This window comes from Macrobrachium nipponense, chromosome 26 (genome assembly GCF_015104395.2).
Source record: "Macrobrachium nipponense isolate FS-2020 chromosome 26, ASM1510439v2, whole genome shotgun sequence".
Lineage (NCBI taxonomy): Eukaryota > Metazoa > Arthropoda > Malacostraca > Decapoda > Palaemonidae > Macrobrachium > Macrobrachium nipponense.
In genome coordinates, this window is record NC_087215.1 from 42453100 (window position 1) to 42465599 (window position 12500).

At 38.4% G+C, this 12500-nt stretch overlaps 2 protein-coding genes across 2 annotated transcripts in view; both read left to right on the plus strand.

Annotated features, from left to right (window-relative positions):
• The window catches only part of LOC135199805 (uncharacterized), a 2109-nt gene extending 1734 nt beyond the window's left edge, over positions 1-375 (plus strand). Inside the window, exon 2 of the mRNA XM_064227947.1 lies at positions 1-375. This exon is cut by the window's left edge and continues 630 nt beyond it. Coding sequence (XP_064084017.1) covers positions 1-270 — 270 coding nt within the window. The 3' untranslated portion in view covers positions 271-375.
• Positions 376-11328: 10953 nt separating this feature from the next.
• The window catches only part of LOC135199806 (uncharacterized), a 2262-nt gene continuing 1090 nt past the window's right edge, over positions 11329-12500 (plus strand). The window contains exons 1-2 of the mRNA XM_064227948.1: positions 11329-11788; positions 12342-12500. The exon at positions 12342-12500 is cut by the window's right edge and continues 1090 nt beyond it. Coding sequence (XP_064084018.1) covers positions 11537-11788; positions 12342-12500 — 411 coding nt within the window. The 5' untranslated portion in view covers positions 11329-11536. The remainder of the gene's footprint in view (positions 11789-12341) is intronic.

Here is a 12500-nt window from a genome sequence, read left to right on the forward strand (position 1 = left end):
TACACGCATCGACACCAAAGGGTCTATGGTCTTTCGGAGGAAGACCAAAAGAAGAGAAACAAAGAATTGAACAACGAAGCTTCTCAGCTTTATCGTCAGAGGAAAAGCACCAATATAAAGCAACTGCAGGCACAAGAAAGGCAAGAGCAGGAGAGAAAGAAAGAACTCGTGAAGAAATATCAGAAGCTTTGCAGGCAAATTGAGCTTTACAAAAGATCTCAGACTACTATGGATGACTCAATAACATTCACGGAGCACTCCACATTCTAGAATGGGAATGAAATTTATCTTTTTAAATTCCGTCAATACAAAACTTGTATCAAACTTGAGCAGATTTCCTGAGAGAGAGAGAGAGAGAGAGAGAGAGAGAGAGAGAGAGAGAGAGAATTTTAACTTAGAGGAAATATTTTCGCCATACATTAAATTAAAATGGAAATATAAGGACTATTTTATTAATCATCAGAATAATAGTTAATGACTGATAACTTGATTTTGGTAATTGGGATTGGCGAAAATGGCTAACATTTCTTAAATAATTTTGAAATACCTGAAATTAAATAAACCAAAATTTAAAGAGTTTAAAATTTTAGAGTTATTATAGAAGGTTTAAAAATCTATAAATAAGCTATACATGGAATTCTCAAATGTAATGTAAACTAAGGACCCCCAAATCATACCATTATCAGACTAACCTGCTTCTTACACATGAATTTCATAATACTTACTGAAATTACTAATATAAAGTAGACCGCATGTAGCCCTTTACACATAAGATATTTAAGTAAAATTTTCGTTTTCAATTTTCATGCCTCTTCGGTACCTTTAATACTAACATAAGCCAAAACCTAACACAAATGGACTGATTCATCACAGCACCATCCCTGTACTATCTAAATAGTTTAGCAGGACGGGCTGAATTGCCTAAAAATGAGAAAAGTATTAAACCAACTGGAATACATAGCGAAAACTCTACTCTCTTCCGTTGGTAATTAACATTTTAATATGGTAACTAATTCAGCAATAAAACCTGAAATGTTAATTGAGAGTTCAACTACATGAGAACCATATTTATACACAATTGCTCTTCCTCCCCCAATCTTGGTCTTCGATCCATACGGCTAAAATCTGATCGAGCTAAACTTGGGATATTATCACCTGCACAGATGAAGCAACCCTTGACGAGAGTTCAGCAAAACAAGATCAAATCCTCTTTGGGAGGAGGGTGACATCACCCTCTACTCTCTCTTTAACTATCTTCAATTGCAACCCCTTCCCAACCATGATCCCATCTCCTGTTTAATTAACTTAGAAATGAATGAAGCTTTTTGGGTGCTACTTTAGTAAGCGGTATACCTGTGAATTTCAACACTGTTTCGCCGTGCTTAGTACTAGCCGGTCAAGGGTCAAATGTCCCTAAGTGCATTTCACCACATTTGATCCCCAAGGCTGGCATAAGGCCAGCTTAATCTCAAACAACAACAACCCTTGATGCTACTTTAGGGACATTTGACCCCCGACGGGCTAGTACCAAACACTGCAAAAGAGTGAAGAAATATGCAGATTGACCACCTACTAAAGTAGCACCGCTTTTTGAATAGAGGAGTGCCCACGATAATAAAATCAAATTAGACCTGATATCGGCACCTGAAAGTAGTAAGCATAGAGCTTAGACAAGATGGAAAATAATAAAATACTATAGAAAGAGAAAGGTAACTTGAAGATATTTAGATTTAAACTGGAGTGCATATTCTTCAGGTGTGAGTGTCCTCTCTCTAATCACAAAGCTTCAACATCTGAAAGGAAATGGAAGAAAAAATGTTGAAGCAGTTACAACAAGGCATTTAAGTAGTATACTATACAGCACAAAAAAACTGATAGGGTGAGAAGTGTGAAGATATACGAAATAAGTGTTTCAAAGGTTAGCAAAGATGAAATGATGGAAAGAATGGACAATAATAGCTTGTGAAAATGAGAGATTTTGAAGAGTATTTGCTTCTTCCAACATATATACATACCCTTGGTTCCCTCGGCCTTACCACCAGCAAGGACATTACCACCAGGTACCATTTGGCTACTTCAGGACCACCATGAATTGCCATCAGCTGAGTGATCACTCTCGAGATCAAGCAGAACAGGAATGGCCCAAACACTGAGGTTCTCCTTCAAGGGCTGGAAGCTTCTTCCATCATTGCCAAGGTACCCAGTACCACCAAACAGCATACTGGCAAAAAGGTCTATTACTGGACAGCCCAAACCTCAAGCAACATTTTCGCTACATCCAGGTGAATAGACCATTCTGGCCCCACTACCTGACTTTGCAGAGCTGGTTGGCTATAGTTTTCTGATGGCCCAAGATGTACCTTGCCCACAGCTCCATAGCATAATTGACTACCCAAGGTATACCCTCACTAATGCAAAAGTTTGTAAAGATATTGTTCCTTCCTGCTTTTATGGAAGTCATGACAGTAGTCTTGTTGATCATTAGCATCCCTAACTGTCCCATTCACTAATATCTAAAGTCTGCATCTTTCAATCTCAGGAATTTTGGTGAGCAAGTATACATCCTCTCAAGTTCCAAACACACACACCTCAGATGAAGGAGCCATTCAAGTGTGTTCTCTAACCCTTCCTTTGACACATCTGAGAACAAAGGAGAGATGTTAAAAGGTACTACTAATCAAGAGTCCCTATTGTCCATCCACTACACAGGTCCAATTTCACTTCCAGATCCAAAGGAGTATCAGCAAATGTGGATTAGCCTCTGTGGGGACAGCTTCTCCAGAGGCATTATCCCTAAAAGAATTTGCTAACTATGAACTGGTTGTTCCCAACAGGCCAGGTATCTTGAAGATATCTCAAGATAGGAAATACGAATATCGGCTGGTCAGGAGGCCCTTCCTGATACTGAATAGTTAGGGGGCTGTTCGCCAAACCACAGCAGAATACTTTCATATATATAACATAACTTCCCTGCAGATAAAATGAAAGTATTTCTAAGTCTGCATGAACTGAAGCCTGGATATACATATTCTTTAGGTCCAAGAAAAAACACAAAGTCACCCTCTTTTATGGATGCTAACACAGTACATAGGTTTCCATCTTAAATGGTGTTTGGTGTATAAAAACAACTGAGAGGAAAGTGGTCCATGACTGACATCCATCCTCTATTAGCATTTACCAACATGAAAATATAACCATAGATGCCTAAAGAGCAGCTGTCCAAGACTTCCAGATCCCCTTCTCCATTTCCCACACTTTCATATCCATGGTCAATTAAATCAGTCTGTGAGATATTAGGGGCCAATTTTCCTTGAAGGTGAGCCTGCATTGGTCCTAAAGAACATGGACAACCCACAGCTCCTCCTTGTTGATTAATGGCAATACAAGATACCCTCACTCTCAGAAGTAAGAGAGATGGGTGGTAGTCCTCAGTGGCCACCTCCCTTCCTTTCCATTAAAAGTTGTGTCCAGAGGGAAGATAGGGCTAGTAACAAATCATGTCCCTTGCCAGGCCTAGTCTGGCTTTAACAATGGACTGTTACCTTACAAAATCTGGTGTTGATAGCGGAGCTGGACCTGAGGACTTGGTTGCTGTGCCCTTCGCAGTTCCCACGGGCACTTAAAAGTACACTGAATGTGAATGAAGTAACTTTGAGCATCTATGGTCTTCTTCATTACTTCCTTGACCTTGTTCTTTGAGAAAAGCAGGTAAGTCCCACTCACTAAAGAGTTACACCATCTCTCGTCAAGACAAAAGGTTAGCAGGCTGATGGGAGGGAAACATCAGGGTCCTTCCTCCTCACTAGAAGTCTCCTGAACTTTGGCTTTTCCTCCTTGGATGATACTACTAACAAAGTTTTCATTGTATTCAGCAATAAGACCATCCAAACAATGGATTTCATTACATTATTCAGCCACTAATTATAGTATTCACCCTGAAGTCCATCCATAATACAGTGAACTTCCATAGTATTAACTGTAAGTCCACCCACAAAGTCATATTGAAGGAAGCCATGGCTATGAAATCTGAAGCAGAAATGGATGCCAATTCCACCTGACCTTAGTTCAACCAGAGGTTACTTTTCAAGCCAAAAGACCAACAGGACCATAAATTTTTCCTACAGGAGTTTTCACCCCAGGACGTTTTGCCACGGACTTTTTGCCGTAGGAAATTTTGGCACAAGGTCATTTTGCCGCAAGGAATTTTTACTTTATAAGGAATAAAGTTTGTCTAAAGTATGAGAATGAAAGGGTATTATAAAATAGATAGTTCATTTATTCAAAAAAGGAAAATAAGGTTACAGCAATTCAAGTTACAATAAATTTTCAAAATGATTGCAAGTTCACTTCAATATTCAAAATAGTAAATATAAGTGAAAATAAATCTTTAATGTAAAAGTAATGCAAGTTACAATTAATTTCAAAATGATGCAAGTTCATCGAATATTTGAAAAATTTTTCAAAAGTTAAAATAAAGTTTTATTTTAGGTTAAGGATGAATAAAAGTTCATTGCAATACTCCGTTAATAGTGAAGCTTACGCTGAGAATCGTACATCGAAACAATCCTTTGTATTCTTACATAAATATGTTTGTACTTTTTCTTCGAGGTCAATTTTCTTCTTCTTTGCTAAACACTCATCGTTTTTTAGAAATGTTAATCAATTTACAAATATTTGGGTGGGTGTTTGTGACAGAACTTTGTAAAGCATTATGAAACCCGTCTACACTATTGTTGGTGCTGGGTAAATTTTTCAAGGTCCGTTCATAAACATTCCACATAGCCACAAGGAATGCTGGAGCGACTCTTCGACTACGATGGCCTCTGCCTCTTACCCCACCAATATAATGGGTTTCGAAATAGGAAATCAGGTCTTGAGGAAAATCATCATTGTCGACTAATTCCTCAAATGGACCAATAACGTCACTGGGGGAGAACAAATGCAAGTGCTGTTGAATACGAATCACTTTGGTAGCACACTTTATGGCCAAAATCAGATACTTTTCGGATAATGTTTTTGGCTAAATGAAACAACCATCCGGCCACGTTCATATTTGGAAAGTTATTTTGGAAACTATCATAACTGGCTCTCAAAATCAACCATTAAAGTCTCAGGTTGTAAAGTTAAACGCAAATTCTTTAGAACGCGGAAGTGTTTCGTATGTCTCCGTAGATTTATTAGGAAGTAGTGCAAATATTCGTGGTATCATAACGTTGTCTATAAGAATGTGTAACGCATATAGTTTGTAATATATATCATGGCTACACAAGCCCGATGTTTGTAATTTTCCAAGTTGTCTAATCTGGAATTTGTGCTGAAAATTAATTATGTTTCTGTTAATGTCATCTTTGCTTCTGTCGTATAATAAAAAGTTTTCACCACTTTCGGGACACTGAAAAGCTACAAGAATTACATAACCATTTCTTGCATATTCTGAAAAGCTACAGGAATAACATAACCATTTCTTGCCTTAGGAATAGGAGCATTTGTAATATTTTGCGATAAAGTTGCAGCAAAAGATAACATTGCATCATCTAATTTAGCAGAAGCATTGGCAATGAGTGAATTTGCAGACAACTAGGACTTAATAGCACTTTCTTTCAATCTTGCTAAGGTGGCGTACACTTTTGGTTTTGTTGGGTTTGCAGAATGGCTATGGTCACCAACTGTTTTGCATATTATTATATGACCTGCTCTTTCTACAATTGTGTGGACTCTTGCCTTACAGTTTTTAACTTCACACTTCCAATACATTTTCATTTCCCAGGTTCTGTAAACGAAATTAGCATCGTCAACCAACTTTTACCTCCATGGCTAGTTTTTACAGTATGTGGCATTGCAGAAGGGATTGAATAATGGAACAAATATATTCTTCAATGAAGAAAATTATTACCATTTTAAAAACTACCGTTTTAAAACTTTAGAAGTAGATACAATTACTTTTAGTTCTTGTTTAAAAACTAGTTGTTTAAAACTTGAGAAGCAATAACCTATTTATTTACGTTTAAATTACTTATGAGTCTTGTTTACAAACTACTTGTTTTATTAAAACTCTAGAAATAATAGCTAATTATCAAAGACTGTTGCATTAAAAGAATGCATGTATGTACGTGTGAACAAGGCAGTCCGCGGGTTACGATGGTTGCAGCTTATGACCTTCCGAGTTTGCGACTATATTCAATTATATTCGTCAGAAATTATTTCCAGGTTTACGACACAACTTCTAGGGTTACAGCGTCGATCCGACGGAAGAAATGACTCCAAAAAGGTAAAATACTATATAGACTTGAGTAATAGTCAACTGCATGTAATGTTCAACCCCATTTTTACTGTATATATTATGATTTTAGCATATATCCCTTATAATGTTGAGTTTTGATTCTGGCAATAAGCCTGGGCTATTTTAGCATTCGTAACTGTAGCCTAGTCTAAGATTCTGACATATTTTACTTTCACAGAATTTTGGTATTTCAATGCAGGGGGTAAAAGGGCTATAATCCTAAGCCAACTCAGCATCGGTCATGAGTTGTTTTCTTCCGTTTTTCTTTTCCAGTTCTAGCACAAATGAAAAACGATAAGTGCATAATTGTAGTTTATTGATAATATTCCAACTGAAATATAAAAAAAAATATACTGGAACATTACAGAACAAGAGGTTAGATAAAAACGCACAAACTTTCATTTATGAAACTATGCACAAGTACCATTGTAAGGACAATGGTTTTCCCTATTTTTTATTGTATCTAATCATCAAGGTGTGTAGTTCCTTTAACAATTCTATAGAGCATACCGCGGCCTTTCCGCCGATGTATAACTCATGTAATTTCATTATTTGTACATCTTATTATCTTTAAATGTATGCCTCCGAGAAAACACAAATTTACTGTCTCACAGACTCATTTTCTGCTCTCGGTGCGAGTCGGTACTACTTATCCGTCCACACCTGTCTGTCAACCCAGTTCGTCTGTAATAATTTATCAGTACCCAGCTACCTGTCTTACTCTCTGGTCCTCACAACTGGTGACCTCCCGTAGTCGGTGACAGAGCGGTTCAGGCCTAGCCTTTAACGGAATAATTACGGCTCCTCACCTTCCGAGAACCTTTAGCGGACTCAATACAGCACCACAGTTTAGGTCTCTTGAAAGCTCCATTCAGAGGACGACATCGACAGCTTCCAAGTATGTTTTGGTGTTTTTCGAGGACGGGCAGCTGGGTGCTGGTCAGCCAACACACAATCAGGCGGCGGTCCAGAAACATCCATTCAACGTCGCGGCCTCCTGTGTCTTAACCTGGGGATGCCAGATACCTACTCAACCCGCCGAACCTGCAGGCCTCCTCGGTTCTTCCCCCAGAACCATTGCTGCACCTGCGAGTCCCCAGGCAACCTCCCGATGCCGCTACTGCACTCAGGGTCCTACTTTATCCACCCGACGTCGCTGCGCCCCCCCCCCCCCCCCCAATCATACGCTTCTACTATTTGACTTATGCAACAAAAAGTGCCCCAACCCAACCTAATTTAGTATGTAATTTAGAATATACGTCATGCCCAGTTTTTATTTTACCATTTTCAGCAAGTTAGACAAAGGACAGAGCACTGTACTTTTCGTCACTTTCATTTCTCTAGCGGTTTTATTCATGTCTTGAAAGATTTTGTCTTGCATTCACAGGTTTAGTCCCGTAAGCATTTCTTGATGATTTTCTATCTGTCGGCAGTCGAGAATAAAACAAATCAAATCATTCATTAACAAGCCGAATGAAATGGCTTGTAATTTTCCAGTCCTTCTCTTCAATGAAAGAAAAAAGGCAAGTCTGACCTAGGACACCAAGCTCCTGTCACAAGTTCAGCAAAACTCCTTTGTTCCCTATGTTGTGTCAGGGTAGCAGGAACAAGGGAAGGAGAGTCAGGAGCCAATTTTGCAATAGGGGGATCACCCACCTACAATTACATAAAAAAAAAAATCTGCTTGGTTGTCTTGACCACTGATGCCACCCTTTGTAGGGTAGCAAGAGTGAATAAAAACTAAACACAGTGAAAGGATGGAGGCTGAGACAGTCACTGCAATGGAAAGAGGTGTGTTAATTTTCTTTGCTTTCTTCTCAAGCCATATCTCCCATGGGAAAGGAGGCCAGGAGGCACCCTCCATACAAGTCAAGAGACACCAAACACTCTTGGCCGCATGCTGAACAGTGTATATGCAGTTACCACAAAATTCTGAAACCACCTTCTTAAGTTTCAATCAGCCCTTCCTGCATAAAAAGTAAATTCATACACAGATTTTGATTTTTACTCTTTTAAAAATAAAAATTACAGAATTCAGAAGTAGCATAAGTAAAAAGAAAAAAAAGGAGGAAAAAAGCCTAAAAGAGTTGGGAAGATAAAGTGAAACCAGTTTTGTAAGGGAAGGGTCTCAATGTCTATGAAGTCTAAAATGGCGTATATTGCATTTGATAACTGTTGCTGAGCCACCCATATATGTTTTTAAATCAGCAACGTGTAGAAATTAGGTAAGCATGTGGCAACAACCACAGTTGTTTCTTCTTTTAGACAAACCCATTTTATTGACAAAAGTTTAATATTGAAATACATACATACATATACACATACATGCATAAATACACACACACACACAAACACACACACCCAGCCGCAAGTTTGTGACTTTACTTTCTTTATATCTGTGACCAGAAAGAAGGGTGCTATCTATAAAGTCATGGTTTTATTTAAAATACTTGTGGCTTCGTAACTACACATGATAGAATTAATATGTAAAAAGGATAAGATAGCTTAATGTGTCTAGTTATCTGTTCTGATTTTTAAAAATTTGTTTTATCAAGTATTTTTCACAATTTCTGAGACTTCTTTTTCCGAACTGCATTCATTGGTTGGCTGAGCTCAAATGTACTCTTGTTGTCTAAAGAAGGTTTACAACCCGCTACAATAAAGCAACACCACACAAAAACTCCATAACCAATCACAAATGCATAATCAGTATTTATTCTTTCATTGAACTGATGAAGTCGCGTATGATAAACCCCTTCTAATGCTGTCATTTTAAGTTTTTTTCAGAAAATCTTATGCACAGTAGATATTGAAAGCCTTATCTCTAAGGATGGTCGTCTTAGACTCTTCCTTGGACTTCTTTCAAAAGATTGGTCTACGGACACTGCAGTTCCTTCATCAAAACATGGTCAACCAGACTATGGTTTATCAATAACAGAATCTGTCTGTATCCTTCAATTTCTTCATCACCTGGCTTCTTTATTTTACTGGGTTGTAAACCTTCTCTGGACATCGGCAGTACATTTGAGCTCACCCAACCAAAGAGCGCAATTTACTTTCTCTTCCATTGAAGCCATGGGTTAACAGTAGTTCTGGAAAAGAAGTCATTTTTAAGTTTCAGAAATTTTGAAAAATATCTGATAAAACAAATAATAAATAAAACTTCAAAAGAACAGCGAAACTGGACACATCAAGCTTTCTTATCCTTTTATAGATTAATTTTATCATGTAAAGTTACTAAGCTATAAGTATTCTAAATTGCACCATGAATTTATGGATAACCTGCACAATATATAATACACACACAAACACACACACACACACACATATATATATATATACACACACACACACATATAATATATATATATATATATATATATATATATATATATATATCGAGTAACAATGTCCTTTAATATCTAATTCGCTCTACCTCGGAATTAATATATTTTCATATATGCTTAACCGAAGGGGAATTTTTTTTTCTCGATAATGACTTGCCTGGACCTGGGCGCGAACCCATGGAGCCTTTCAAATCTATAAGTGTTTCCAAGGGACAAGTAAATTTGTTTGGAGACTTAGACAGATCCGGTTTCCATAAAGGTATGACCAATACATTCGAGAGAGAGGAGAGAGAGAGAGAGAGAGAGAGAGAGAGAGATATTATATATACATTATATATGTGTGTGTGTGTGTGTGATTCATATACATATATCGAGCTACAATGTCCTTTAATATCTAATTCGCTCTACCTCGGAATTAATATATTTTCATATATGCTTAACCGAAGGGGAATTTTTTTCTGGATAATAGACTTCCCTGGACCTGGGCGCGAACCCATGGAGCCTTTCAAATCCAGGAACGTCAGTAAAGCTTTTACCTACTACACCACTGACGTTCCTGGATTTGAAAGGCTCCATGGGTTCGCGCCCAGGTCAGGCAAGTCTATTATCGAGAAAAAAATTCCCCTTCGGTTAAGCATATATGAAAATATATTAATTCCGAGGTAGAGCGAATTAGATATTAAAGGACATTGTAGCTCGATACAAATGTATATGAATCACACACACACACACACACACACACATATAATATATATAATATATAATATCTCTCTCTCTCTCTCTCGAATGTATTGGTCATACCTTTATGGAAACCGGATCTGTCTAAGTCTCCAAACAAATTTACTTGTCCCTTGGAAACACTTATAGATACCAAAGACCGTTGTGACGTATGAATTTTCGGTATGAGCCTGTCATCTCTTCGATTCTTCAAGCACTTCAAACTCTACTGTCTGCTCATGTCAGTGATATATCTACAATTTTAACTGCTTGGATTACTTGCAAAAACCATCCCCTCATCTAGGAACTGACAGAGAGAGAGAGAGAGAGAGAGAGAGAGAGAGAGAGAGATTGCGTGTCCAGAAACAACGGTTGAATAACAAACTTAGGCCACACAGCAGGTAGCGTTTAATAGTCCCAAATAACCTCATTTTTTCAGCACTTACAGCAGCAACACTGACAACAATTAGATGAATGTTGACAAGACCAGATGAGGAATATAAACACTGAAAAATAAAAATAAACACTGGAAAATAAAAAAAATATTTAAAAACAATTCTTTAAAACAATGACAGAAAATTCCCATAACTTAAATTAGGACGTCAAATATACAAGTAGACTATACAATACATCGTACAATACCGCTTTCCTAGCGCACGTGCGCGCGCGCACACATATCTGTACACAGAAAGCCTTGCCCACATATCTACTAATAAGAGCCACTTCCTCTTCCATCAATAGGCGGCCCCCCCACCAACCCCTTTGCACGAACGAAAGCACAACAGAACAGCTCTCCGTCACAGCAGCCAATGAGCAAGACGCAAACAAGCTTCCCATCTGAAATAACGCGCCTTCTATCAGAACGTTTCCGATAACGACGTACCTCAGTCATGCTCTCTCTCTCACTCTCTCTCAGGCGCTGTTCGTATTTAGCTGATATATAAAGCTCTCGCTAATATTGAGTTAGCAAACCTACCACCGAAGCGAACCTCATAAGAACATGGCAATTTGCAGCTCCTCCTCCGTCGAGAGAAAACGCGATTTCAGAAACATTAAGACATTGGCTACCGAGAAGCACCGCCTACCCCCCTGATGAATACCTTGCAAAGGAATCGTTCATGCAACCTTTTCAACACAATTTCCATCGCCTACAAAAGGAGTGACAAATTCATGACCTATCACAACTATCAAAATGGCCTACCGGATGACACCCCACTCTCCAGGGGCTGAGCCAGCACCCTACACGACAACGCAGACGCAGCCCACTCTCATGGAACTCCTCGATGCCTATCAAGGCCCTTCCAGGGACCTCCTGGAAGGAGTTCTTCCTGCAACCCCTGACTACTCAGGTCCACAGGATAACGTCTCCCTTCACCTCAACATCGCTGCTCATTCTCGTCTTCTTGTGGACGCTCTCCGGCGGGATGACGATCACCAATGTTTGGTAAATATCTGTCCAGCTTTCCTTTGGAACTTTCCTTGGGCATTTGGGCTGCTAACGCCACAAACAACTTTTCTGCTAAGATTCCCTCACTGACTGGAACATCTGTGCTACGGTCTACAGATGCTTTATTCTCATATGCATTCAGTTTCTTCCCTTTTTCACTTACACACATAATCAGTTCTGTTAATGCTAGCTGAAAAAGTCAATGGCCTTCCAAAACTTTTCCAATTAATAATAATCATAATAAAATAATAATAATAATAATAATAAAGTACATTCCAATCATATGTAAACAACAAGTGATTTCTACTTCAATGCAGCAAAGTCTGCGCACTTTTTCATGAAGAAACAAATTTTCCATATGGTCAAACAATCGTCTTGTATTTAGATTAGCAACCTTATCTCAACAAATAATAAAATTACTAACATAACGAGTATTAATTACACCAACAAGGGCATGTTACTAAATAACCTAATACAAACCAGCAACAAATTCTTGAGAACTACATCATTATCCAAAGAATAAACACTAGTCATATTTCAACTTTCCCAGGATTATGGAATGGTGAATCCGAACGAGGCTGCTGTACCATTCTTCTCAAGCAGAGATGACACTCACTTCAATAGCATCGAGGAACTGGCGAACCTCAGCTTGCAAGACGTGGAAAGCATTTTGCAATTCAGCGAAGGTCATTTCTCCTTCGAGTCGCAC